Consider the following 27,915-nt stretch of genomic DNA (forward strand, 5'->3'; position numbering starts at 1 on the left):
CAATACGTCCTTGTGAGAAATGTATAGCAGCTATTGGTTAAGACTGAGAATATGATTTATAAAATATAACTCAAGCATTTTGATTAGCACAGTTCTCTTGGACATGCAATCAATGATGCCTTAGACTGGATGATTGACACATTGTCATCTTTGTGATTAATTAAGTTGGCATCTGACACTGACAATTGATAAGTTATTTGCAGAATTCTTAACTATCGTTAACACTGCAATATTGGGAAAAAATTAAACCACATAAAGATGGTTGCATAATATTCATTGTGTGGTTTCCATAGCAATCATAAATGTGGATGGTCCTAGCAAATTAACAACTTGTATTTATACACTATTCTTGTGCCATCAAAACTATTCCAATGTGGTTTATTCTAATCACATAGCTTTGAAGTTACAGATGTAAAGCTCATTTTTTTTATCAATACAAAAAAAATTGCTCCACCACTTTAAATACATGCATGAAATATTTAAGTAATTTAAATAATGAAATTAAAAGAAACAATTCATTATAGATGGTGCTTTCAGAGCTTAAAAGGTTGCAATGGTTATAATATTTGTAATTAATATTTGATCAATTTGCTGCTTAAATTTGCATTTAAATTTTGCAGGTATTACAGGAATTATTAAACTGAGAAAACAGCGAGCATTCAATACTCAAATGGTGATTGGAGTGAATCTTTACTGTAATACAATCACAGTAATAAATGTATTTTTCTAGTAGCTTGTATAATCTACGTGGATAGACTGTATAAACACTAGAGCACAGGGCTGCAGAGTGGCGCGGAAGCTAGTGCTGCCACCTCACAGCTCCAGGGATCTGGATTAGTGCGTGTGGAGTTTACACATTCTCCTGGGGAGGGAGTGTGTTGTTTCCACTGGATGCTCCGGTTTCCTCCCATATCCCAAAGATGTACTGGGAGGTTAATTGGCTGCTACAACTTCCTCTTTGTGAAGATAAATGGGAAAAGAATCAAAGGGGATGTGAGAGAAAATAAGTAAATACAGAGAAATAAGGAAAGGGGGTATGGACTGATGGGAATGCTCTGCTGGGAGCTGGCGTGGTCTTGATGGATTCAATGGTCTCCCTCCACACTATAAGTAACTCTTGACAGATTTGGAATGTTCCAAAATTGCGCTCTGCATGTCACTGTGCTACATTGTTTGATCCAATGTCATGTTCCATGGCAGCCTGGTGCCCAGGATTCCAGAATTAGCACCATCTCAGCACAGGCAGCTGGGCTGCAGGACCACTTTGACAGCCAGTGAATCTATTCCCTCAACACCCTCAGGCTCATGGGCTGCCCCAAGGCTGTCCAGGATGGGACAACTAAATAGTTTTGCTGCTTGCAAACATTCATTGTCATTTGGGACATGTTTAAGTAAAAAGGAAAATTATGTTAAAAGATGTAACTTTTATTTTTATAACATTTAAAAAACCGAAAACACACCATTTAATTTATATAATTAAAACTAACCAAAGTAAATAATTAAAATAATCTACCTACTTTTCACTCAACAGCTGATGTCTTCCAATCATTTGAAATGGTGACTACTGTGCATGTGCCAGGATCACCCAGGACTTCTGTGGGTAACTCCTAGTATAAGCACTGGCGTCAGGGCAGAAGATCTGCCCCAACATATCCTACGATTTCCAATACAAATTTCATTAATTTCCCAAAAGTTAGATATTACCCTACAGGTGAAAATGAATAATTGGATTCTCACGCATGTCTCGAGGGTTGTTCAGATTGGTACAGACAGCTATTGCTAACCTTTCCTCTTTGTGACAATTTTCACTTCAGCGAAATTACAAGTTAGAAAATATATAGAAGGTTCCAAATGCCAGATTATAATAAATGTTTATGATGTTAAACCCTTACTTTTGGCAGTTACTGTGTTGTACTTGCAACTAAGAATACTACCTGCCAGGGAGGAGAAATTTTGACCAGTAAAAATCAGACAATACAAAGAGACTTTTTCCCAGGGCGAAAATGGCTAACACGAGGGGGCATAATTTTAAGGTATAAGGGGGATGTCAGAGGTAAGTTTTGTTTTTACACAGAGAGTGGTGGGTGCGTGGAACGCACTGCCAGCAGAGGTTGTGGGGGCAGATACATTAGGGACACTTAAGAGACCCGTAGATAGCCACATGAATGACAGAGAAATGTAGGGTAATGTGAGAGGGAAGGGTTAGATATTAGAGCAGGATAAAATGTCGGCACAACATTGTGGGCCGAAGGGCCTGTACTGTGCTGTAATGTTCTATGTTCTATAGGGAGAGTGGTTCATTGAAAAATTCAGTCTTCAGAGGGGGAGGGTTGGGGGCGGGGGCAGGATTTGAGCTTTTTAGTAAATAAATCAGATATGTATCTGACAAAATTTTAGGAAGGCAAATATGGGTGATAAATTCTGGGAGGAGTACAAGGACAGCAAATGCACTTTAAAGGGCAAAGAAGTGAGACGCTGTAACGGGTTGACTCACATAAATCATTGATACTGGGACAGCAAATTAGCGAAACTGAATAAATCAAATAGGAATTTAGATTTTATAAAAACAAGTTCTACAGTAGAGCTCCTATATGAAAGGCCAAATGTATTCAGGATTCCCACTTGAAAGGGCCATAAATTTCCAATATAAAAAACAGAATTTAAGGCATTTGTGTTTGTGCTGTATGATGTCCAAGAAATGTCCAAGTGACAACATTAAATACAGTAGTGTGGAGGGAAAGCATGTGATGAAAGTTGAAATTCTACACAAATTAGGTAAATGTGAGTCAGTGTTTAAACATGAGGGTGAACTTTGGAGTTAGTAACACAACCATATGCAACACCAAGAAGCCAGATAAAAAGTTGTTAAAAGTTTTACACTAAGACAGATTCAAATAAGGACACTACTATGCATTGGACCATTTAAAAAGCTACAGAGTCATAAGCTAGTTTACAAGCAGTTTAACCAATATTAGAGTGAAAGTGGGCACAGTTGTGTGAAATGGCCAAACAACTTCATGAGGAGTTGCCAGTTCTGGAGCTTTGAGGATGTGACTGGATGGCTGGAAAAATTTATGTTGTGCCATGGCATCCGCTACAGAGCTGAGCAGTGAGAAAAAGTCCACAGATGTAGAGAAAATTATTTTGCACAACTGGTGAGAGATGAAAACTTCTTTCCTGAACAAACTTGTAATGAAAATAAATCCTGCCTCTTATACTGGTTGAATTCCAAGGAACATGCTTATTGGAAGAGATGAACAGGCGGTGTCTGGTGCACAGTGACTGTTCTTGCATGTGCAAACACAGCAGCCATATATAGACACGAATTGTTGGTCTTAGCTAGGAATGCTTCCCGGATGCCTTAAAGGGATGAAGGTTTTTCCCATGATTTATAGAATAATAAATGGACCTCGATCACTAGGGCGGTGATTACAGGGTGGTTTCATCATCACTTTGTGGAGGAGGATCAGGTGCTTTGCCAATAATGTTGGCTGCTGGATTGTACTTCTCCTAAACAACTACTCTGCACACATGGATGTTGATATAGCTGTGACCAGAAACGTTTTTACCACACATCTTTCCTCCAACTGCAACTCACTGATTCAACCTATGGACCAATGGAATAATTTGTAATATGAATTATGATAACTGGAAAGAATTATATAAGAACACATGAAAATGGGCTGATCTGCACCAAGCCTCATCTCCTCTTCTGTACCAATTTCCCACAGACACAATTTTTTGATCTTTCAAGAACTTATCTCATTCTTCTTTAATATCCTGAATGATCCACCCTCCACAACCCTCAGGGGTAGAGAATGGCAGAGATTTTCCACCCTTTGCGAGAAGTTCCTACACATCTCGGTTTTAAATGACCACACCCGAATCTTGTCACAATATTCCCTCATTCTGTATTCTCCCACCAGTACTAATATCTTGACACCCATCCTGTCATTGTCCTTTCAGGATCTTAAGTTTCAGTAAGATCACCCCTCATTCTTCTAAACTCCAAAATGAATATAGATCTAATTTCCTTAGTTGTTGATAGGACAACTCTCTTATCCCAGGAATTAGCTGCTGAATCTCTTATTATAGTCCGATGAGAATCAAAAAACTGCAGATGCTGGAAATCTGAGATAAAAACAGAAGATGCTGGAAATACTCAGAAGGTCAGGCAGCATCTGAGAAAAAAGAACACAGAGTCGATGTTTCAGGTCATCTGTGATAAAGGGTCACTGATCTGAAATGTTAACTCAGTTTTTTTTCTTTCTATGGATACTGGCGGAACTACTGCATTTTCTGTTTTTATTATATTGTCTGGTTGGTTTCTGTTGGTGGGATTGGCATATCCAAGAAGTATTTTATCCACAGGATATTTTTAGGCAATCAAATGCACACAGGTGTCAGTTACACAGGCAGCGTTACAAGAAAATGCCTGAGATAACGTATGGCCATTTTCCAGTAAGGTGTAAGCAGCAAAACTGTTAAAGTATTAACAATGAAGGCACCAAGGACCCACATGAAAATTATATTATAGAAGAGATGAACTGTGATGCTGAAGCATATGTGATTTGTCGGTTGATGAATGAAGAGCTCGTCTCCATGGTTATGAAGGAAGGAGAAAGGATAAGCGAGGAAACCAAGTGATTTGAAAAAAAAAAGTTTTGAAATTGAGTTAAACTAGGAAAGATCAGTGAGCACATGCATGATGGGTGAACAGGACTTGGCCCAAGTTAGGACTTGTGCAGTCGAGAACACAGCTTACATAATTGTTTTGCAGCCAGCACTCCAATGGGTCCGAATGCCAAGCAAATATCTCAGATGGGTTCTGAGTTTCTGCTAAAATTCAGGTTGCTAAGTATTCCGAGCTGGTAGGATACAGTACAATGATTTAGTTTAATGGTAATTTGTTATATTAAATAGAGGCTTCTCCTGTTTATTGAGGAAAGGGAGTCGGGATCAAAATTGATGGCTTTACTTGTAAACACATTGATAAACGTGGCAGAATTACAGTATTAAAAAATGTTCAGCCTGCTACAAGCTGAATTGCATTCTCATTGACTAGATCGAAGGTTCATCAACTCAACCTTGATTCAGTCTTTTAGGCTAACAACCCTTTGCTCAATTTTCTTTCTCCAAATTCATGTTACAATGGAATTTCACAGTTTTAACTTATATAAATTCATGAAGTGCTGTTTTTATTTTAGAATAAAATTCAGTCACAAAAAACTAATAAAACTACCAACTATTCATTCTATAAAATAATCTAAAAATCAGTAAATGATCTACATATTTCAAATAGTTATAATTTGAATTGATTACATAATACATAATTTTAGTTGTAATAAAGTATCATGAACAAGAATGTCAAAAAGATCATTTTTATTCTGAATTGCAAGCTCATACCCATTTTGCAGTCTAGTTAATTCTTTGAAAAGGACATCCTCTTAACAGGTAAATAAGATTTTTTTTTATTATTCATTTACAGGTTGTGAGTATCTCTGGTTAGAGCACCACTACTAGCTGTCCTTGAAAAACGGGTGGATTAACTTCTTGAACTGCTGTAATCACATTGATAATGATGGCCAACTTTTGTTTAATGGTTTCATAGTTAGACCCAGCAGCAAAAAGAGAAATGGTGAGATATATCCAAGTCAGAGTAGTGTGCAAATTTCAGGTGGTGCTGTCCCTGTGTGTTAGTCGCTCTGTCCTTCTAAGGAAGTAGAGACCATGGGTTTGGCAGGTGATATTGAAGAAGCCTTGGCAAGTTCATGCAGTGTACTTTGTAGACAGCATGCAATGCATCCATATTATACCAGTGCTGGGGGGAATCTGTGATGGTTATACCACTGAATATCGTGGATAGGTGCTTAGACTCTCCTTTGTTGGAAATGGTCATTGCTTGGTACTTGTGTGATATGAGTGTAGCTTGGCACCCATCAGGCCATCAAGCAATCTGGTGGAGGAACTCAGGAGGTCAAGCAGCATCTGTGGGAGGGCACTGAAGCAGGGTTTCAACCCAAAACATCAACAATTCCGTCTCCCCCAGAGACACTGCATTAAAGTATAATCTGCTTCATTATCTAAGAATTCTAAAGAAATATCTTTACTCACTCTTTAGAATATAAAAAATTATATCACAGAGAGTAATTGAAGCAAATAATATACATGCACACATGCAGAAGGCAGCTGAGTGTTTGACAGGGAATAGAGGATTATTCTGATTGCTTTAGAAGAGAAAGGATGGGAGGATGTTTGTGAATCATCAATGACAATTTGGATTAATTCGGCTGAATTCCATGCTAAAGACAAGTACAATTCCAAGTTGAGGAAGAGTAATGTTATTGCTAAATAGCAAGACTTCTGCCACCAGAGTAGGACTGTCAAACTGTTGGCAATTGATGCTCATTCCAAAGGGTCATGTTTAAATGAGAGTTGCACTATTTTGCGGCTCTGTAGGCATTACTGATGGATATTTGTTTCAGGCGTCCCTTTTAAAGCAGCCAAGGAACACACAAAATTGTGTTTCACACACCCAATGGACTTCCTGCTAGAAAAATGGTAACAGTAATAGATTGCATCCCACAAGCCACATGGGAAACTACTGCTTACTAGTTTCTCACAATGCTGGGACCCAAATAATTAATGGGATTAGGAGAAGGATTTGATAGATCTATCCAAATAGGGAATTGGTTATTTAACTCTGAAATGCAAGAGGATAAAAACATAATTCCTTGAGCAAAATAGGATGTCAGTCTGGATTGTCCTCTGAACGTTGCTGATACTTGAGAGACATATAGATGGGAGACAATATCTGTAAGGTAATATAATGGTTTCACAGAATCATCAAGTAATTGTGCCAACTTGTGCAAAGAATAATTGAAAACCACTAACAAACTTTTACCAACTTAGTCATGGCAGCAATTTCACAATATTAGTGTTAGGTGGCTTAAAAGAGGATAGCTAAAAAGGTAGCACAAGATTTTCTGAATTTAATTTCTGAATACCTTCTTTAGTCCGGACAAATAACTCTCTCTCTCTCTTAGTGAGCAATGAAATATGCTCAAGGGACATTCCAAGTTAAAATGGAATTGGATTTCTGCCACACTTTACTTCTGCAAGGTTTATAGCACATTCTGTTCTTACGAAGGCTCTTTAGAGTCATAGAGTTACACAGCACGGAAACAGGCCCTTTGGCCCAGCTTGTCCATGCTGACCAATTTGCCCACCTGAGCTAGTCCCATTTGCCTACGGTTGGCCCAGTAAACATTTGTCCCTCTAAGCCTTTTCTCTCCACGTACTTGTCCAAATGTCTTTTAAAAGTTGAAATTATACCCACCATTACCACTTCCTCTGGCCACTTGTTTCACCTACTCACCACCCTCTGTGTCAAAAAATTGCTCCAGAGCTCCTCTTTAAATCTCTTCCCCTCTCGCCTTAAATCTATGCTCTTTCCTGACCCTTGGTTAAAAGATTGACCATTCACCTAATCTATGGCCAAGTTGACCTGACAACTATCATCTGCCAACTAGATTGTGAAATTGAAGCTAGTCTTATCAATCTGACAGCTGCAACTGATAAATGACTCACATTGATATCAAAATTTTTATTCCCTCAGGATAGTGCTAAATTCTTCAGTCAGTTAATTTCATTTGAATATTATAAATGTATGAAACATGGTAACAAATTTATGTATACCAAAGTTTCAAAAACTGCAATGTGAAAATGATTAGGTAATCAAGCAGAGAGGTTTGAAGGAAAAATGTTGGCTCTGACATAGATGGAGCACTTCTGCATCAGGTAGTGCCAAAAGATCTTCTGAATTTACCTCCAAGAGCAGATAGGATCATTAATACATTATCCCAAGAGATCACCTCCAACAGAGGACCAGTCCCTTGATTCTGTAGTGAAATTCACGGGAGATTCTATAAGCAACTCTGGATTATGTTTAAACTTACGGACTTCAGGTTACTGCACTAGCAATGCAACAATTTTGTTTCCTTAACTGAAAAAAATGGTAGGAAATACCCACAGAAACATTCATTTCATGATGATGATAAAATGTCAAGATCTGATGCATGCATAGCTATTGTACATACAGAAGAATTAGTGCATGCATCATGATCAAATAGGTCAGTCATCAGGAACCCTGAATCTGATGATATTCAGGAATATCTCGTGAGGATCTTCCATTTATCTGATGGCACATTACTGAGCAACTGAAGCCATGGACATGTTGGTGTTCACTTAGTCAGAATTTATGCACTGTGTGCTGTGGGCCAAGAACCAACAAGTATTCAGTAGTGGATCCTCAAGTATTTGATGGCTTAATGTTATTATCATATTTCATATTATCTGGGGCATTTTCCTTTTGTACTTGATACTCATGATTTTTCTTTCATTTAAACACGAGAGGAAAATCAAGGCTCAGTAATGGATTATGCTAATGAATGAACTTACTGGAGAGAAAATTGTAATGCGTCTATGCACAAATGCACCCAGCATTACAAACTGAATAAGTAATTTAGTCATCTAAATTCAGCTTAAAGACTATGGCGTAGAAGCCATTACAGAAATCTGAGCATAATTGGTAGTTAATTATTCTTGGTCATTAGGTGTTTAGAAGATACAGGGAAATTGGTAAAGGAAGGTAAGTAACATAAAGAAATCTGCCCACCTTTTCCCATCTTGTTGAGGATCTATCTGTGTACCTTCAGTGGTGGTTTGATGGCCCCGTGAATTTTCACTCATGTCCACTGCGACGGGGCCCTGCTGGCCTTCAGAAAGTGCCATGTAGGAATACCCAAATGTTGCATGGAGTACAGGAGTGATCATAACTCATTTTGAAGTCAAGCTCGCAATTCCCAACCAGAGTAAAACAATCAGAATTTTAGTGAATTAACTTACTGACTAGTTAAGATATTTTTGGTCATGTTCGCAAAGAGATGAAGAGTAACATGAAAGCTCCCAACTCATCAGTCTAATTGGTGTCACAAGATCATGGTCAGGAAAGTATGTTTGTAAGTTTGGCCAGTAGCAGAGGAAACAAAGTTAAATAATGGATTGAGTTAATGAAATCATCTCCAGGCAGCATTGGGGCATTGGGGGAAAGGAAGGGCATGTCAAGGTCTGTTAAGTGAAGTTCTGGATACGGCTAACTTGGAAATAGTTTGTTTCCAAATACAATACTTAAAAGAACATCCTGTTTATAAGAATATTGCAGTGATACAAATATACATGATTGTAAGCCTGGTTATAAACAATACCTTAAGTTCTGACATTTGTATATAATGGGATTACAATTTGTAAGAGTAAATTCACCAGCTAAATTATTTACTTTTGACATAGCCATTTTGTTAGAACATAGAACAGTACAGCACAGTATGGGTCCTTCGGCCCATGATGTTGTGCCAACCTATATAAACCATGATCAATCTAACCCTTCCCTCCTACACAGCTGATAACCCTCTATTTTTCTTATATCCATTGTTCTTTGAACTTAGTTTATTACTGCAGAAAGTTATTGATATAGATTTCTGAGTACTTCTATATTCAATGAAGTCCCATGAGAATTACTTTGCATTTTTGTATGTATCACATTTGTACATCAATCCACCCGTTTAACATTGGAAGATGCCTGTAATGGAGATGAATATTACAAAACAAAGGAGCAAAGTAATTTGGGGAAAAACTAAAATGAATTTCCTAACCCTACACCACATTAAAAAATGAGGAGGTCTTACCAAATAAGGATAATTAGTCTTCGTACACCTTTGAGTATATCACAATGGCACTAAAAACATGGAGGAATTAACTTTCAGTCAACTAGATTTTCTTAAAGGCCTTTCTTTTTTTTAAACTAGTTCATGGGATAAATTCACCAGCAAAGTCAACATTTATTGTCCATCCCTAACTGCTATTAAGTAGAGAGCTGCCAATTGATGAAATTGATGCCTTGGTGCTATGTCAAGGGAAAGAGTCATTGTGAATTGATTACACTAAGATCAGAAGACCCTATAATCACATGGAAAGGTAGAGGAGAACCATATGAGAAGTTAATCATTAGCTTTAACCAAAAAAATAGAAATAGAGGTCATGAAGAAATATTAATGATTTGAGGTTCCAATGAAATAAATGGAAATTTCTTTGACCTGAAATGTTCTGTTTCTCCTTCTACAAATGCTGCCTCACCTACTGAGCATTTCCATTTTATTTAAGATTTGCAGCTTCTGTGGTGTTTTTGATTTCTAATCAAATAACTTACAATTATTGGAAAAAATTGTCAGCATATCAATTTAGGACCACAGCATGTTTGTTTTCTTTCCACAACACATTTTTTTATTTCACAATTGTGAAATATTTCCAGATTCCAAGAGCATCTTTAACACTGAAGGGGGAAGATGTGCAGTTGTCTGTTCTTTTTTTTTAATCATGATATGAATGCAGCACAAGGTCAAAAGAAATGAAAATTGAGGCATCATAGTAAGAGTCAATATTGGTCTATCCACAAATTCCACATCACTTTTTGCATCAAAAAGCAAGACAGCAAATTATAAAAAGCAGCTTCCAAAATAATATCAATTTAGTGCAAAGTTGAATGTTTCATTCAAGAAGTGTTCAAAATGGGAAGTGAAGGAAATGAAGGTAAGAGTATGTAGTTTGACACCTCTGCTTTAGCATTCAGTAATGCTGACATTTAATGCATTTTCATGTTTGAATATAGGGAAATAAAAAATATATGAAAGGTAGTTATGATATAGAACATAGACAGCTAACATACTGGGTGCTAATACCTAATTGGTGTAAAATGAAGAACTGTACTTCTAAAACAAAGTGAACACTGTTCTAAGTACACATCGGGCCTGTCAGCATCTGATGACTAATAGACTGGTGAATATTTCAGATGAAGACTAGTTCAGGGACAGAATCCAAAATGCTATTTTGCCTCTTTTCCTCTTAGCCACTGTTAAACATGCTGCCAAGGCCCAGCAACTTGCTTTTCTTTATTTCAAAAAGGAAGTATTTTATATCAATACCTTCATCCATACTTTTGTTTATGACAAATATACATTGCAGAGTCACTTTTCAGGGAAATACACATCAACATTTCAAACATGTTTAATTTAGTTATTTGTGGTTTTACTTCTCTTCCAACCTGAGAGTACGGAGGTGAAATACAATCATTTACTTCTATGACCTTCATTTACAAACCTGAATATACATGGGTGACTTTCAATGCCAACTACCTATTTTTCATCTGAAAATTAACTGACTGGAAGCTGAAATTCTGATTTGGGCTAATGCATTGATTGCCCAGCTGAATCTACTTTCAGGCTGGTTTTCAAATGGGCATTGTCCAGGAAAGAGGCTAGTTAGTATGGCAAATGACTTTCATGACTACTGTACAACAGCAATTATAACATAGGTGAAAATATAAAGCATGAATGACACCAATCCCGTTTCCCTAACTAAGAAAAGGCTTATGTGTTGGCCTGTATGGTGAGTGAAGGAGGCTTCTACAAAATTGTAAACCTTGAAGTTTTGCCCAAATATTTTTCCAGCGTTAGAAAAAATAACAGTCCATCCTGGTAATCACACTGCCACCCATTTCTTGAACTGCTGCAGTCTTACTGGTAATAGTACTCCCAGAATATTGGAGACCAACGAGACTGCAGATGCTGCAATCTTGAACAAAAAAACTGGAGGAACTCAGCAGGTCAAGCAGCATCTGTGGAGGCAAAAGGTGCAAGTTAATGTTTCAGTCCTGATGCAGGGTCTTGACCTGAAATGTCAACTTACACTTTTGCCTCCACAGACGCTGCTTGATCCCGAGTTCTTCAAGTGCTCTGTTTTTGTTTTACTCCCAGAGTGTTTTTGGGTAGGCATTTGTATGACTTAGTCCCAAAGATGATTAAGGAATTGCAATACATTTCCAAATCACAATAGTGTACAATTCTCACTGTTCCGGAGCTGCGTGACAAATGAACCCGCTTGGCTGTCACGCTCAGTTTAGTGAAAGCTGTTTGCAGCTTTTTCTGTAGTCATTTCGGAAAGAATTCTGGGTGCGGTCCACTGCACTGTAGTTAAATCTACACATAACCTTTTGTACTGGTACTTCAGCAATTGAATGTCGAAGCCAGATGGTTTGAAAGTAGCCTGTTATTTCCCCAGTTACCAACTCCCTGACTGAGTTCAGAGCCAGCAGACTTGGATTCAAGAGAAAGTTTGACTATTAAGACACACTCTGACAACAAGTCCCGAGAACGCCTTACTTCATCTGAGCATGCAGGTATCTTCTCCATCCTCCTCCCCATCTCTTCCACCTTATCCTTTTGGAGGTCTCTGCTAAAGACCAAGTCTTCCTGATGGCAAGGTGGTGAAGCATGTAATAGATAACAAATTATTCAACTTTCTCTGGAGGGCACTAAAGGCTGGAGTGGCGCAGACTGGAATCTCATCTTGAGGAACCTGAGGACACTCCTCTCCAGGTTCTTAATGTTTCCATGGTTAATAATATAAAGGTGAACTGCTATACCAACTAATTCATGAACAGTAGTTAAAAGCCAAGGAAAGAGTGGATACCCTTTGCCCTCTAGGAATGAACAGTCCTTGCAGTGCAATGCCTGGAGCTCTGCCCAGGGAGAGCCACATGTCTCCATCACCACTGACAGATCTTTGCTTATCTTAACCTCCAGGTACTTTGCTCCTTGAAGAGCTAAAGACAGGAGCATGGTACTAAGTACGCTCTTGGGAAATATAATATCTGTGGATGACACCTTCTTCCTAACCTTCCTCAATGGAACTATTATTTTATAGAGGTTCAATAGGTGATTGTTTACTTCACCTATAATAACTCACTAAGAACTTCACAAGAATTACTTCACCAACAATCACTCAATAGGTGATTGTTCTGCCCCATGATGGTAAGCTTACAGAATTAAGAGTGCTGAATTTTATATTTCAATCTGTTTTTTCAGTGACAATTTTGAATATGTTGTTTATTTCAAAAATGACAGTACTTTAAAAACACAAACCTGGAAGCTCTTCATAAATGTCTTCATCTATGGGTTCTTGGCCGGATTTTACATCACTGATTTCTGGATCTATGTCATCATACATTTCTTCACCGTCATCATCTACTGGGATCACGCCAGATTCTCTGTCTTTTTTTTAAACAAACAAAAAACAAAGTATTAGGTTTTGTAAAGTACTGAGCAAACTAAAAGAAAATGTGACAATACAAATTGATTCCTACATATGTCGTTATTAATAGCAACAGGCCAACATTGGCAGAAAACCAGTGTAGTATACCACTCAGTATGAGAATCTTTAATGCTGTGGTTAGGAGTACAAACAGACTGAGAAAAGGATGAAAGCTAGATACTGGTTCAGTCCAAAGAGCAATGTATCCTTCTTCATTCTGTTGGACTGTTCACTTCTTGTGAAAATTCAGAATATAGATGGTGGTGTGACAATTTAACACTTCATGCAAATATGACAACCAAGAGCACAAAACACTCACAGTGACTTACTGAAGAGTCAACCGAGACTGTGTGTTAAAGGCTAGGATAATGTTGATCCCACAAACTTACTCAAACAAATCAGTATTATCAGCGGAACTAGACTGGTGAGGGAGGGGAGGGGTGCTTAGGGGTATGGGCAGGGCGTGCAATGAGAGTAAAAGCAAAATGCTTCTTCTCAGTGAATTATTGTTTATATTCGGGTAGTTTCCCTTCAGATCATCAATGATCCAGTGCCTTTAACATGTATACTTAAGAGCAAATATTATACTTTCTGGCCAATTCATTTACCCAAGCTGGCTCTGAAGGTTTGTCAATACTTTTTGAAGTTTTCTATATCATGTTCAATTTGTTTATCAATGACTTATGTTGTATTTCTGGGAAAGATAATTTTATTTTGGAGATCAGCAAAGTAATCTTAAACAAATATATTGGTGGAGTTTTGTATCTAACACTGCAAAAAATGTATTTCACTGTACACATGACTAATAAAGATATCTTATAATACATTTGTACCTGTATCAAGGCCATCCTGTAGTTAATAATTGCAGTAGTTTAGAGGTTACAGCAGTACTATCTATATTTAGCTGTAACATTCATGTTATAAATGGTCTTCACACGATTGCGTTGCCAATCTAGGTAACTTGCATGCAACTTTCACCAAGAAAAATGGACTTCAAATTGTGTTAATGCATATAACTGATAGCAACTTTGGGATTTCTGCACAGACACATTTAACTGCACAAGCACTCAAGTTGCTGCCAGCAATTTGTAGTCAAAGTACAACTTGGGTGGTGATACGGGACTTCTCAAAAAAGCAGGAAACTGGGCAAAAAGCCCTATATTTGTATTTTGGATTCACTGAAATATCCTGTAACAAATGAAAGACACAGCAACTCTTCTTTCCCTTTTGGAAGAGAACAGCTGTGAAACCTTTAGGTCAGCATCTTTAAATTTAAAAAAAAATCTCTTAAGGATTGTTGATTTAAATTCTGCTTGCGTTTAAAATTGTTTAAACATGTGTTAGATGAGAACTTTGATAGGGCAGGCCATGCAAACTGACTAATGAAATGCTTGGTGCCAAACTGGTTCAGGGCTTTGTGCAAAGCTTGGAACTCATTCTGTCCAGTGTGAAAAAGTGGACAACTCCATTTCCATAATTGGGTACCAGATGGCAAACGTTTCTGTTGTCGCACCAGCTACCCAAAATCCAAGTGCTGCTCTGACAACTCAGTCTGTTACCTTGCAAGGTCCTTTTGCTGTCATACATACAGATTGCTAATCTGATTTAAATCTCCTTTCAACTTGTCCTGTTTGCCTCAATGTCGTCCTTTGGCCCTTGCCCCTCTAGTCACTTAATCTCTCCTGCTTTCCATTCTATCAAAAACTTTCCCTTTTGTTCTTTTCTCCTCATCCATTTTCATCTTAAAATCTGTTTACTTCAAACTTTTATCAATTCTGTTGAAAGTTCTAACTCTATTTCACTATTCACAAATGCTGCTTAACCAGCTGAATGCGTTCAACATTTTCAGCTTTTTATTTCAGATTCCTGCCAGTGAGGTTGTGGATTAAAATGGACAGTGGGCCTTGTATTGTACCAGACCAGCACTCTCCTCTCTGTGGGGTAACTAGGATTGCTGAGACACTTTCTGGGACAGCAGCAGGGCCTCCACAAATGAAAACGAACCGCTGTTCCTTTCTCAGAAAGACATGATTTATCCTTTCATCACTTCCGCTCTGTCGGTTCCCTTCTTGTTGTCGTTAGCCAGGTAGCCTAGACCACGGTAACTCAAGCTGAGATGATGCAGCATGCAAGTAGCACAATGAGATTGAGGACAACTTGTATTCAAGGTTATCCACAATGTCTTCCTCTTCTCACTGCAGAGCACTAGAATAGGCAGCAAAGAATTCATAAGGGTGATTGTCTAAGTGCAATGGCATGATATATTTTTTTTCTTTAATTTGATTGGGAATGTTGACTTCGTGATGGCTTTTAATTTAGCATTGTGGTCAAGCAGTGGGAGCTAAGGTCGGGTCTACTAGGATTAGAGTTGGACGAGCTCTTAAAATGAGTTACAGTTTACCTTGCTTCCTCGCTTTCCCTTCCTGATCACCCTCTTGCAACCATCCATTCCCTCACAATAGTAAGGTTGTGCAGCGTGCTGTTGCAACCTCTGTTCTGTTGACAACTCCAGAGGAGTTCAGGCAGCAAAGCAACATTTACCCCACCAGTAATCTGTTCTAGACAGACTAGCATTCATTGTATATGGATTGCTCAGCAGTTCACCTAGTAGCCCTATTTCAGTTTGCTGTGATAATTCCAATGCAGTTAATGCATCAAGATCAGATAGGATTAAGGTTTCATAACTGTTTGGTGGGAAGAATGAAAAAAAGGTAAATTATAATGGATGTATTTCTAAAGGTGGCGCAGATGGGAGAGACCTGGGTGTACATATGTACATATTTTTGAAGACTGCAGGACAGCTCGGAAATGTGATGAGGAGAAACGTATGACCGGTGTAGGTTCAGCATAACCAAGGTGGTTATGCAGAACTTATAGTGGTGTAGCTGCAACTAGAAAACAGCTTCCAATCCAGGTCCCCACACTGTGGGAAGGACATAAAGCCTTTGAGAGACCAGATTTACCACAATGATCCCAGGAACGAGGAATGTTAGTTAATGGACAGAATGGAAAAGCTGGGATTGTTCACTTTAGAAAAGAGAAGGCACAGAGGCAATTTGACTGAGGCAAGTTGAAACTAGAGAAGCAAAATTTAAAATGAATGGCAGGTGAGCCCGGCATGATATTAGGAAAAACTTGGTCACATAGTCATAATCTGGAATTCACTGCTTGATACAGTGGTGTCAGAGGCTGATGTCAGAACAACCTTCAAGAGGATGGGCCCTTACAAGGCGTCAGGCCCCCACGGTGTACCTGGCAGGGTACTAAAGATCTGTGCCAACCAACTGGCCAGAGTGTTCAAGGACATCTTCAACCTCTCACTGTTGCAGTCGGAGGTTCCCACCTGATTCAAAAGGGCATCAATCACACCAGTGCCCAAGAAGAGCAGGGTGTTCTGCTTCAACGACTATTGCCCGGTAGCACTCATATCTACTGTGATGAAGTGCCTTGAGAGGTTGGTCATGGCTAGAATTAACTCCTGCCTGAACAAGGACCTGGACCTGCTGCAATTTGCCTACTGCCACAACAGGTCTACAGCAGATGCAATCTCACTGGCCCTCCACTTGGCTTTGGAGCACCTCGACAACAGCAAAACAATACGTCAGGCAAAACAACAGCAAAACAATACATTTATCATTTACAGCTCGGCGTTCAACACCATCATCCCCTCAGTACTAATCAACAAGCTTCAAAACCTGAGCCTCTCTACCTTCCCCTGTAACTGGATCCGCGACTTCCTTACCAGGAGACCACAGTCACTGTGGATCGGTAGTAACATCTCCTCCTCACTGATGATCAACATAGGTGCAACATGCATGCTTAGCTCACTGCTCTACTCCCTCTACACTCATGACTGTGTGTCGAGACACAACTCAAACGCCATCTATAAAGTCACCAATGACATCACTGTTGTTGGCAGAATCTCAGATGGTGATAAGGAGGTGTACAGGAGTGAGATACATCGACTGGTTGAGTGGTGTCGCAACAACAACCTCGCACTCAGCGTCAGCAAGACCAAGGAATTGGTTATGGACTTCAGGAAGGGGAAGTCGAGAGAACACACACCAGTCCTCATCGAGGGGTCAGCAGTGGAAAGGGTGAGCAGCTTCCAGTTCCTGGACATCAACGTCTCAGAGGATTCATCTTGGGCCCAACACATTGATGCAGTCATGAAGAAGGCACATCAGTGGCTCTACTTCATTTGAAGTTTGAGGAGATTTGGTATGTCACCAAAGATTCTTGCAAATTTCTACAGATGTATGGTGGAGAGCATTCTGACTGGTTGCATTACCGCCTGGTTTGAAAGCTACAGGGCACAGGATCAAAAGAGGCTGCAGAGGGTTGTAGACTCAGCCAGCTCCATCATGGGCACAACCCTCCCCGCTGTCAAGGGACATCTTCAAGAGCTGGTGCCTCAAGAAGGTGGCATCCATCATTAAGGACCCTCACCGTCTGGGACATGCCCTCTTCACGTTACTACCATCAAGGAGGAGGTACAGGAGTCTGAAGACCCACACTCAACGATTCAGGAACAGCTTCTTTGCCATCAGATTGCCTAACGGTCCACGAACCCATGAACACTTCCTCGTTATTCCTCTTTTGCACTAGTTATTTAATTTTGCAACTTATAGTAATTTTTATTACTTGCACTGTGCTGCTGCCACAAAACAACAAATTTCACAATATATGTCAGTGATAATAAACCTGATTCTAATTCTGATTCATACATCCCGTGATACAGGTTTAATGCTGATCTCTGGTGCCATCTGTGTTGAGTTTGCTCATTCTCCCTGTGACCATGTGGTTTTTCCCTTGGGTGCTCCTCCAGTTCGCTCCCACATACCCAAGACATGCTGGTCATTGTATTAATTGGCTGCTGCAAATTAACCTTAGTGTAGGTGGTTGGTGGGAAAATCAGGGGGTTGTTAATGGAACTGTGAGAGAGATTAGGTTACAGGTAAAATAAATGATGGAATGATGGGAATGCTCTGAGAGTTGGCATAATCTTCATGAGCTGAATTGCGTCCTTCTGGGTCACAGAGAAATATGAAAAATATAAATATGAGAGTAAGTTTCAATGTTTTAAATAAGATATACTTGCTAAAGAGAGAGTACAGCTAAGATTCACCACACAGGTTCATGGATGGAAGGACTGTCATATGAGAGATCGAGCTGTCAAGGCCTCTATTCACTAGAATTTAGAAACTAAGAGATGACCCCATTGTTTCAGCAGGGTAGCTATAGGGAGGTTGTTCCCCCGGCTAAGGAGTCCAGAACAAAAAGGAAAAATTTCTTCATTCAGACGTTAGTGAATCTTCAGAAATCTTTACCCCCAAGGGCTGCAGGAGCTCTCTTTGAGTGTACTCGAAAATAAGACTGATAGATTTCTGAGGAGTCAAAGGATAGGACAAGAAAATGATGTGGAGGTTGAAGAACAGCCAGTCATGTTGAACGCAGGACCATCCTTAAGTGGCAGGATAGCCTACTCTTCTTTCTTCTGTTCTTATCCCTCTGATTAAACAGGGTTCTGACAGCATAAGCTATCAAAGTTCCTCAGAGCAGTGTTTTATGTTGTATCATCCAGAGGTCTGGTTACCACTTATGACCTTTTCTGCTTGTGGAGTACTGTGGAGCAGCAACCTCAAGGTTGTTGGGAGACATGCAGTGACAAAAAGTTAATGCAGTTTGGGGATTAGCATGGGGGAGGTGGGTGGGGGCCGTAAGGGCGGGTCAGGATGCATTAATTTGAACGCGATTCAGCCACTGCATCAGTTCCACAACACCTACCTTTTAATACAAATTGAAGCTGTTCAACCCATTCCTCTGCCTCAGTGGAAGTAGCCGCAGCAAACTGAAAAAAATAAGAAACAAACGTTGAAACTTAAAAGAAATTGGAGATGATTATACTTTCAACATTTACACAGTCTTATCTGCGAGAAGACCTTTAGAAATACAAAATACTGCAGAATCTGGAAATCTGAAGTAAAACAGAAAATGCTGGGGATACTCAACAGGTCAGGCAGCATCTGTGGACACTGAAAATGAGAGTCAAATGTTTCAGGTTAATGACCTTCCATCCATTCTGGTGAAGAGTCACTGGTCTGAAATATTAACTTTGTTTCCCTTTGCATTGATATTCAGTATCCCCAGCAATTTGTTTTTATTCTTCTTGAATCAGGCCCGGTTTAACTTAGACAAAGCAATGAGCGAAAATTTAAAAAACTAAACACTTTTTGGCAACAATATAAAAACCACTCCTTTTCAATGTCAAATTCACCTCTGATAAAAACAAATACCATTGGCAATCAGGAGAAATTGGGTACTTTATTTTAAACTGCTACATATAAATCTCCAAAAACGTCCTGTCAGAATTAGCCAACCTACCTGACAACAAAGTGAACTGATTTTGAAAAGAAAGCTTAATGCAAGAATTTATTACACTAACAATCTGTATAGTTACTTACGCTGAATAAATGTCTTGTCTGCATTGAATGTCACTTGCTTACAAGTAGTAAAGATTACTATTTTTTGTTTAAAATACCAAACCCTATTAAGCATATGTTTGCACTAGGAAGTATTATCGTGCACTTTGTATACATCTGTTTAAGTATTTGCTGACTTTTATGAAACTCTTTAGAATACAAAGAGTACTGTATAGAAATGTTTTGCTATTTAAAGACATGAAATATCTAAGACTCAGTTGGTAGCACTCTTGCCTCGAAGTCAGGAGGTTGTTGATTCAAGTAGTATCCAAGAGAACCAATGCACATTCTTGCATTAAGCTTTCTTTTGACATGCTAATGCATCACTAAATCATAGATAGTTAGAGCACAAAAGGAGGCCATTTGACCCGTCATTATTACTTTGGCTATTTAGCAGAGCAATTCTCTAGTTCCAGCCACCAGTCCTTTCTCTGTTCCTTGTAATTTTTTTTTCCCCCAACATATATTTATCCAATTCCATCTTGAAGACCACAACAACTGCAGGCAGTGCATTACTGGTTCCAACTACATGCCATTTAAAAAAAAGCTTTTCTTCCTGTCACTCTTGATCCTCTTCCCCTTTATTTTATACCTATGACCTTTAATCCTTAATCCCTCCACCAAAGGGAATAGCCTCCACTGTCTACTCTGTCCAGATCCTTCACCATTTTATATGCTTCAAACTTCCCTTCAGTTTCTCTTCTTCAAAGAAAACAGCCCCAAATTGTTTCATCTATTCTTGTAACAGCAATCCCACATCCAGGAAAAGATTCTCAATAAATCTTTTCTGGAACCCTTCACATCATTCCTATAATTAGAATAGAACACAACATTGCAGTTGAGTCTGAACCTACATTTTATAAAGCCTCAGTTTAATTTCCTTGCTTTTATATTCTAATGCCTCCACTGATAAAGCCCAGAACTATGTGACTTATTAATTGCTTTCTCAACCTGCCTTGCCACTTTCAATGACTTGTGCATACATACCCCAGGTTCCCTCTGCTCCTTCACCCCTTTTAAACAGTATCGTTTATTCTATATCACCTCTCCTCATTCTTCCTAACAACATAGATAACCTCACAGATCTTTTTTAGATAAAACATTAAACCTAGGCCACATCCATCGTCTCTCTCAGGGGATGTTTAAAAAAAAACTTGAAACATTTCAAAGAAGAGTAGGGGAATTATCCCCTCATATAAAGGATCACAGATGCTATAAATAAAAACAGAAATTGCTGGTCAGGCAGCATCCGTGGTGAGAGAAACAGAAATAACATTTCAGGCCAATGACTATTCATCAGGAGAAATGTAAAGCTCCAGAAAAAAATGGCAGAGAGAAAAAAAGTTGTAGTACTGTTGTAGTAACTGAGTGCATTTTGTAGATAGTACAGACTGCAGTCACAGTGGTGAAATAAATGAATATTTAAGGCAGTGGTTGAGGTGCCAGCAATTCAGCTGTTTTGTCCTGGATGGTATCAGGCTTCCCAAGTATTTCTGGAGATGCACTCATCCAGGCAAATGACGAGTACTTCATTGTGTTTCTGACATGCTTCTTGCAGATGTTTCAAAGGTTCTGACATGTCAAATGAGTGAGTTGATACTCTGCCTTTGACACAGTATTGAGTCTCTGCTCAGTCTTGACCCCCAGGATATTGACAGTAGGGGACCTCAGCCATGGTAATGCCAATCAATGTCAAGGGTAAGTGGTCAGACTCTCTCGTCATTGCTTGGTACTTTTGTGGTGGTAATATTTTTTGCTACTTATCTCCCCAAGCCTAGATGCTGTCTGGGTCTTAATGCATAAAGGCATGGACTGCTTCCTTTGCACAGGAGTTACAAAATGGGATTGAACATTATGTAATCATTGGTAAACATTCCCACTTCTGATCTTATGATAGAAGGAAGGTCATTGATGAAAGAACTGAAGATAGTTAGACCTAGGATGCTGCCTTGAGGAACTCCTGCAGTGATGTCCAAGGTCCATGTTTGGTGACATTGTCTACAAGTTCCCTGGCAGGTTCTTTAGCGTATTTAGTGTTTGCTATTAAATACCCAACAAAAATCTATTGTCTAGTTATGATGGGCAGACATTATATTGATTTCATATTGTAGAATTAAATATTCTGGTATGATGGAAATAAAATCAATTTAATGTCATTGTCAGAAGGCAAGTAGACATAGAATTTGCATTCTAAGATTAACTCTGCAATTGTTTGCAGCATAATATTACTGTAATCATCTTTCTTGATTGCCTACAGCCTACTCCTGACAAACATTCCAAAATGATTTGTTTATTTCTTCTGTCTCCTGTTTTAAAGCCTTAAATGTTTACTCCTTTGCAAAAAAACAAGCTGCTGGAGGAACTCAGCAGGTCAGGCAGCATCTGTGGAGGCAAGGAGATAATTGAAGTTTTGTGTTGAGACCCTGCATCAGGACTAAGTGTAGAGGAGAGATAGCCAATATAAGGAGGTAAGGGGGAGAGGCATCGCAGGAGCTGGCAAGCAACAGGTGGATCCAGGTGAGGAGGGTTTGATGGGTGGATGGAGCCACGTGGGGGAAGAGATAGCGACAGAGGCTGGGAGGTGACAGTGGAGACAACAGAGGGCTGCAGATGATGGAATCTGATAAGAAAGGAATGTGGTGAGTGAAACCAGATAAGAGAGGGACACCAGGCACAAGGGGAACAATGGGGGAGGGGAGAGGGGTTAGGGGACAAAGTGGGTAGAGTGCATGGGTGATAGGCAAATAGAACCAGGTGGGGGAGGGGAAAGAAATTGGAAACAGGGGGCATGGTGGGGGGAATTAAGTAGGGGGTGTGCAAGAGGACCTGGGTGGATCAGGAGGAAAGAGAAAGGAAGAGAGACGGGGAGTGGGTTATCTGAAATTGGAGAATTCGGTGTTAATGTCACTGGGTTGTAGACTACCCAGGCAGAATCTAACATAGAACATGGAACAATACAGCACAGTACAGGCCCTATATAAACACCTACTCTCTGATCAATGTAACTCTTCCCTCGTACACAGCCCATAACTAATTTTCTTACATCCACATGCCTATCAAAGAGTCTTTTAAATGTCCCTATTGTATCAGCCTCTACCACCACCCCCGGCAGTGCATTCCAGGCACCCACCACTCTCTATGTAAAAAAAACTACCTCTGACATCCCCCCTAAACTTACCTCCTCTGACTTTATACTGGCATCCTCTGGTATTGGCCATTGCCGCCCTGGGGAAAAGATGTTGGCTGTCCACTCTATCCATGCCTCTCATAATCTTATACACCTAACTCAAGTCACCTCTCATCCTGTGTTGCTCCAAAGAGAAAAGCTCTAGCTCGCTCAAACTTTCCTCATATAGGAGGTGCTGTTCCTCTAGTTTGTGTTTGGCCTCATTCTGGCAGTGGAGGAGATCAAGGACAGGTCCGTGTGGGAATGGGGAGGGGAGTTGAAATGGCTGGCAACCAGGTGCTCAAGATGGCCATTGTGGACAGAACACAGGTGCACAGCAAAGTGGTCACCCAGTCTGTGCATGATGTTGGCTCTTTATGCTGTTTTAGTGTATAAAATGAGCCACCAAACATGGAAAAAGTAGACACTTGAAGCAACACATGGCTTGGTAACTGTCAAGTGTTGCGCAAATTATAAATAAACAAGAAATGGGAGTGAAAGTAAAAAGAAAAATTGAAGTAATAGATTTGAAGAAAACGTAAGTAGGGAGAGGAAAACAACAACCTGCAGTGTCCATTGCATTGTAAAATGTCCCACAGTGCTTCATAGGAGGATAGTATCTTTATCAGTAAAGTATCCAAAAATCTATATCATAAGAACTGAATTAAAAAAAAGATCTGACAGCAAGCTAAAGGAGGAGATACTTGAACAAATGACCGAAAGAAATAAAACTATTGAGGTAGTGAAGAGATCAACAAATCAAGCATAACTAGAGATTAAGGTCTGGCCCCAAAAAACTCAACTTTGGCAACGAGGCGATAATAAAATTCCAATACACTATACTGTTTAATTTGATAACCTATTGTGCTCTGGAGGCAATAATTCTTGAGTTGCAGAGCCTTACATACACTGGTAATATTTAGTGCTCAAAATAAGTAATACTTCTTTATGTAAAAGTCTAGACAGTTATTTCAATGAGCAACCCAAACAGAAGGATGAACTGTGGCACTACAATCAGGCCTGTTTTGGATGCCTTTATATATATTTTCATCACTGGTGGGGAAAAATAAATTAGGCAATTTTTTTTTAACCTTTCTGCCCTATGTAGATTGAGAATAAAGCTAAGACTGTTACCTAGTATCAGAATCAAAATCAGGTTTATTATCACTAACATATGTTATGAAATTTGTCGTTTTGCGGCAGCAGCAGTGCAAAACATAAAAATTACTACAAGTTACAAAAGTAAATAAATAATGCAAAAGAGGAATAACAAGTTAGTTTTCATGGACCGTTAAGCAATCTGATGGCAGAGGGGAAGAAGCTGCTCCTGAAACGTTGAGTGTGGGTCTTCAGGCTCCTGTACCTCCTCCCCAATGGTAGTAACGTGAAGAGGGCATGTCCCGGATGGTGAGGATCCTTAATGATGGATGCCACCTTCTTGAGGCACTGCCTCTTGAAGATGTCCTCGATGGCGGGGAGGATTGTGTTCATGATGGAGCTGGCTGAGTCTACAACCCTCTGTAGCCTCTTTCGATCCTGCACATTGGAGCCTCCATACCAGGCGGTGATACAACCAGTCAATATGCTCTCCAATATACATCTGTAGAAATTTGCAAGGGTCTTTGGTGACGTACCAAATCTCCTCAAACTCCTAATGAAGTAGAGCCGCTAGTGTGCCTTCTTCATGACTGCATCAATGTGTTGGGCCCAAGATAGATCCTCTGAGATGCTGACGTCCAGGAACTTGAAGCTGCTCACCCTTTCCACCGCTGACCCCTCAATGAGGACTGGTGTGTGTTCTCCTGACTTACCCTTCCTGAAGTCCACCCAATTCCTTGGTCTTGCTAACATTGAGTGCAAGGTTGTTGTTGCGACACCACTCAACCAGCTGATCTATCTCCATTAATAACCATTAAGCCAGAAGTCAAACAATGAGACTAATTTATCCTTATTATAATTAATTATATTTATTTAATCGCAACCACTCTCTTCCCTGAATCAGAAGATTATGGGTTCAAGTTCCACTCCAGAGATTTGAGCACAGAAGACTAAACTGATACTTCAGTGCAGTACTGATGAACCTTGGCAGCAACCACTCAGATCAAATATTCAACTGATGTTCTAACTGTCTTCTTAGGTAGATGTAAAAGCTCCACATCAAAAGGCAACATCAAAAAGAAGATTTTTCTGGTGATTATTACATTGCTGCTTATGGGAGCTTGCTGCAAGCAACAAGCTGCCATCTTCCAACACTACATTGGTGACTGCACTTCAAAAATACTTCACTACCATTAGTGCAGAAATAAAGCATTTTACAACCATGATTATAACACGTAACTCAGTTTGCTATAAAAACTGACCATGAAATCCATGTTAAGTAGTTTTAGCATTTGCTGTGGGCTGCTTCAGCTTGTCAAAATCTTTTAAGTCCAATATTTCATTAGATCTAGTGGTTCACCAAGTTCAGATTAATCTAGATTGAATACACCTTTGTTGACTGAAGGAAGTGATCCTCTGACTTAAGTACATAAATATGAATATGAAAGTCAAACCTGATATAGTCGCTTATCAGGAGCAGTAAGCTCAAAACAGCAGTCCTTCTTTGCATCTTTCCGCATAGTAGAGTTCATCTGGACTATGTATCCATCTATGGCAAAATCACCTTTTTGCTGTTTATCTGCAGATAAATTGCATAAAAATGTTTAATTCATCCATATGAACGTAACAAATCACTGAATTTTACAAAGAACTAAAGCAATGAATGAAAATCAGCATTAATGCATTTCAATACTTCACCTTAAAACCTCCTCCCCACCACAAAGAAAAATGAGAGGACATATACAAGTTAGCAACGGCAGCAAATGGTGCTTAGCTCTCCTTGTAGTAATACCAACCGAGAGACATCCTTGTTTTGAAAGGCAGTAAATGAATCCAGGATATGGCATTATTAACTGGAGAAAATGGTACTTGAAATATATATCCCAAATATCCAAAAAAACTTTTTGAAATTCATATTCTGAAAAACACATCCAAGTAGCCTTGGTGAGATCCACATGGAGACTTTATTCACATGGCTACATCATTGGCAAAAACTGTTTAATAACATTTTTGGCATGGAAGAAATGCAATGGATGCGATTTGTGATCTCAGCTGAAGTTAAGTGGGACCAGGTGAAAAGAATTTGATGAAATGTAGGACTATGGGTAAATCTGTCAGAGGCAGATGTTAAAAATAAAAACAGTAACTGTGAATGTCATGCACAAGAACTCATGAAATGAATGATTCAGCACAAAGAAGCTAAACACTATTCTGTTCCTTCCTTATAACTCACCAGAAAACTGCATTTTTTTTTTCCCCCGCTGAAGCAACCATACAATATCAGGAGATGGGGAAACTTGTCCAAATGAACAGGAGGGGAGGAGTTTTTGCATGGTTATAGAGAGAGTAAAGTAGGCATCAACATGACGTTGCCTCAATGATGCAAGAAAAGCTTGTAATTCCCCAGTTCCAATCAAGATTTTACAACTTCCTATCCCAGAGAACATATTTCTTCCTACCTTGACTCTATTCTTTCTCCCTCATCTTGCCTTTTTCCACATCTGTGATCCCTGATGCCCTCTGCTACTTTGACAGTGCCCAGTTTCCTGGTCTCAACTGGCTCATCTTCAGCCTAACCTTCCAATCCCTCTACACTTCCATTCTACTGTAGGATGGCTTGAGGACTCTTCACTACTTCTTTGAATACTGGCCCAGCCAGTCCCCCCTTCACCATCCTCATCTGCCTGACTGAACTTATTCTCAGGTGGAACACTTCTTCTTTAATGCCATTCACTTTCTCCAAATCAAAGATGTAACTATGGGAACTTGCAAAGGTCCAAGCAAGGTCTGTCAATATGTGGAACAGTCCTTGTTTCAAACTACTCAGTCCCACTCCCTCACCTCTTGTTACACTGATAACAGTATGCATTGCTTTCAGCCTTCTTGGAGAACTCACATTGCTGCTGATTTCCACTCACTTTCATGAGGTCCATATGACTTTTCTAACTCCATCACCAGTATCCAGTACAAGCCCAAAAGCTACCACAGCTTTCTCAATTACACCTCCTCCCATCTTGCTTCCTGTAAGGATTCCATTCCATTCTCCCAGTTTCTTTGGCTTCATCTGTTGACAGAACTTTTTTCACACCAGTGATTCTGAGATATCTTCCTCTTTATGTGTGGTTTCCCCTCTATCACAGTTGACAGGGCACGTAATTGTGTTTGCTCCATTTCCTACACTTCTACTCTCATCCTCTCTTCCCACTCAGAGCAAGGATAAGGTTTCCCTGGTCCTCACTTCCCATCCCTCCTGCCTCTACGTTCAATGGATCTCCTCCATAACTTAGAGTACTTTGTCCAGTTCTGGTCGCCTCATTATAAGAAGGATGTGGAAGCGTTGGAAAGGGTGCAGAGGAGATTTACCAGGATGCTGCCTGGTTTAGAGAGTATGCATTATGAGGAGAGACTAAGGGAGCTTGGGCTTTACTCTTTGGAGTGGAGGATGAGAGGAAACATGGTAGAGCTGTACAAATGTTAAGAGGAATAGATAGAGTGGACAGCCAGCGCCTCTTTCTCAGGGCACCAATGCTCAACACAAGAAGGCATGGCTTTAAAGTAATGGGTGAGAAGTTCAAGGGAGATATCAGAGGAAGGTTTTTACCCAGAGAGTGGTTGGGGCATGGAATGCGCTGCCTGGGGCGTTGGTGGAGGCAGGTACATTGGTCAAATTCAAGAGATTACTAGATAGGCATATGGAGGAATTTAAAATAGAGGGATATATGTGGGAGGAAGGGGTTAGATAGTCTTAGGCAAGGTTTAAAGGTCGGCACAACATTGTGGGCCGAAGGGCTTGTATTGCGCTATCCTGTTCTATGTTCTATAATTTCTGCCACTTTCAACAAGATGCTACTACCAGACTTATCTTCTTGTTCCCATCCCTTTCAGTATTCTGAACAGTCCGTTCCTTCAACTACTCCCTGGTTTGCTCTTCCACCTCCCCTTTCCTTAGCAACCTTCTCATGCCAC

At 39.7% G+C, this 27,915-nt stretch overlaps 1 protein-coding gene across 3 annotated transcripts in view; it reads right to left on the reverse strand.

The window, feature by feature from the left end:
• skap2 (src kinase associated phosphoprotein 2) overlaps positions 1-27,915 on the reverse strand; it is a 205,940-nt gene that overhangs the window by 71,026 nt on the left and 106,999 nt on the right. For 2 of the 3 annotated variants that reach the window (XM_052016530.1, XM_052016529.1), the window contains exons 7-9: positions 25,404-25,528; positions 18,991-19,054; positions 13,035-13,163 (exon numbers count right to left, since the gene is read on the reverse strand). In XM_052016530.1, the coding sequence (XP_051872490.1) occupies positions 13,035-13,163; positions 18,991-19,054; positions 25,404-25,528 (318 nt within the window). Of the gene's footprint in view, positions 1-10,289; positions 11,729-13,034; positions 13,164-18,990; positions 19,055-25,403; positions 25,529-27,915 lie in introns of those variants that run through there. The other variant, XM_052016531.1, reaches the window with a different exon arrangement.

This window comes from Pristis pectinata, chromosome 5 (genome assembly GCF_009764475.1).
Source record: "Pristis pectinata isolate sPriPec2 chromosome 5, sPriPec2.1.pri, whole genome shotgun sequence".
NCBI classification, from domain to species: domain Eukaryota; kingdom Metazoa; phylum Chordata; class Chondrichthyes; order Rhinopristiformes; family Pristidae; genus Pristis; species Pristis pectinata.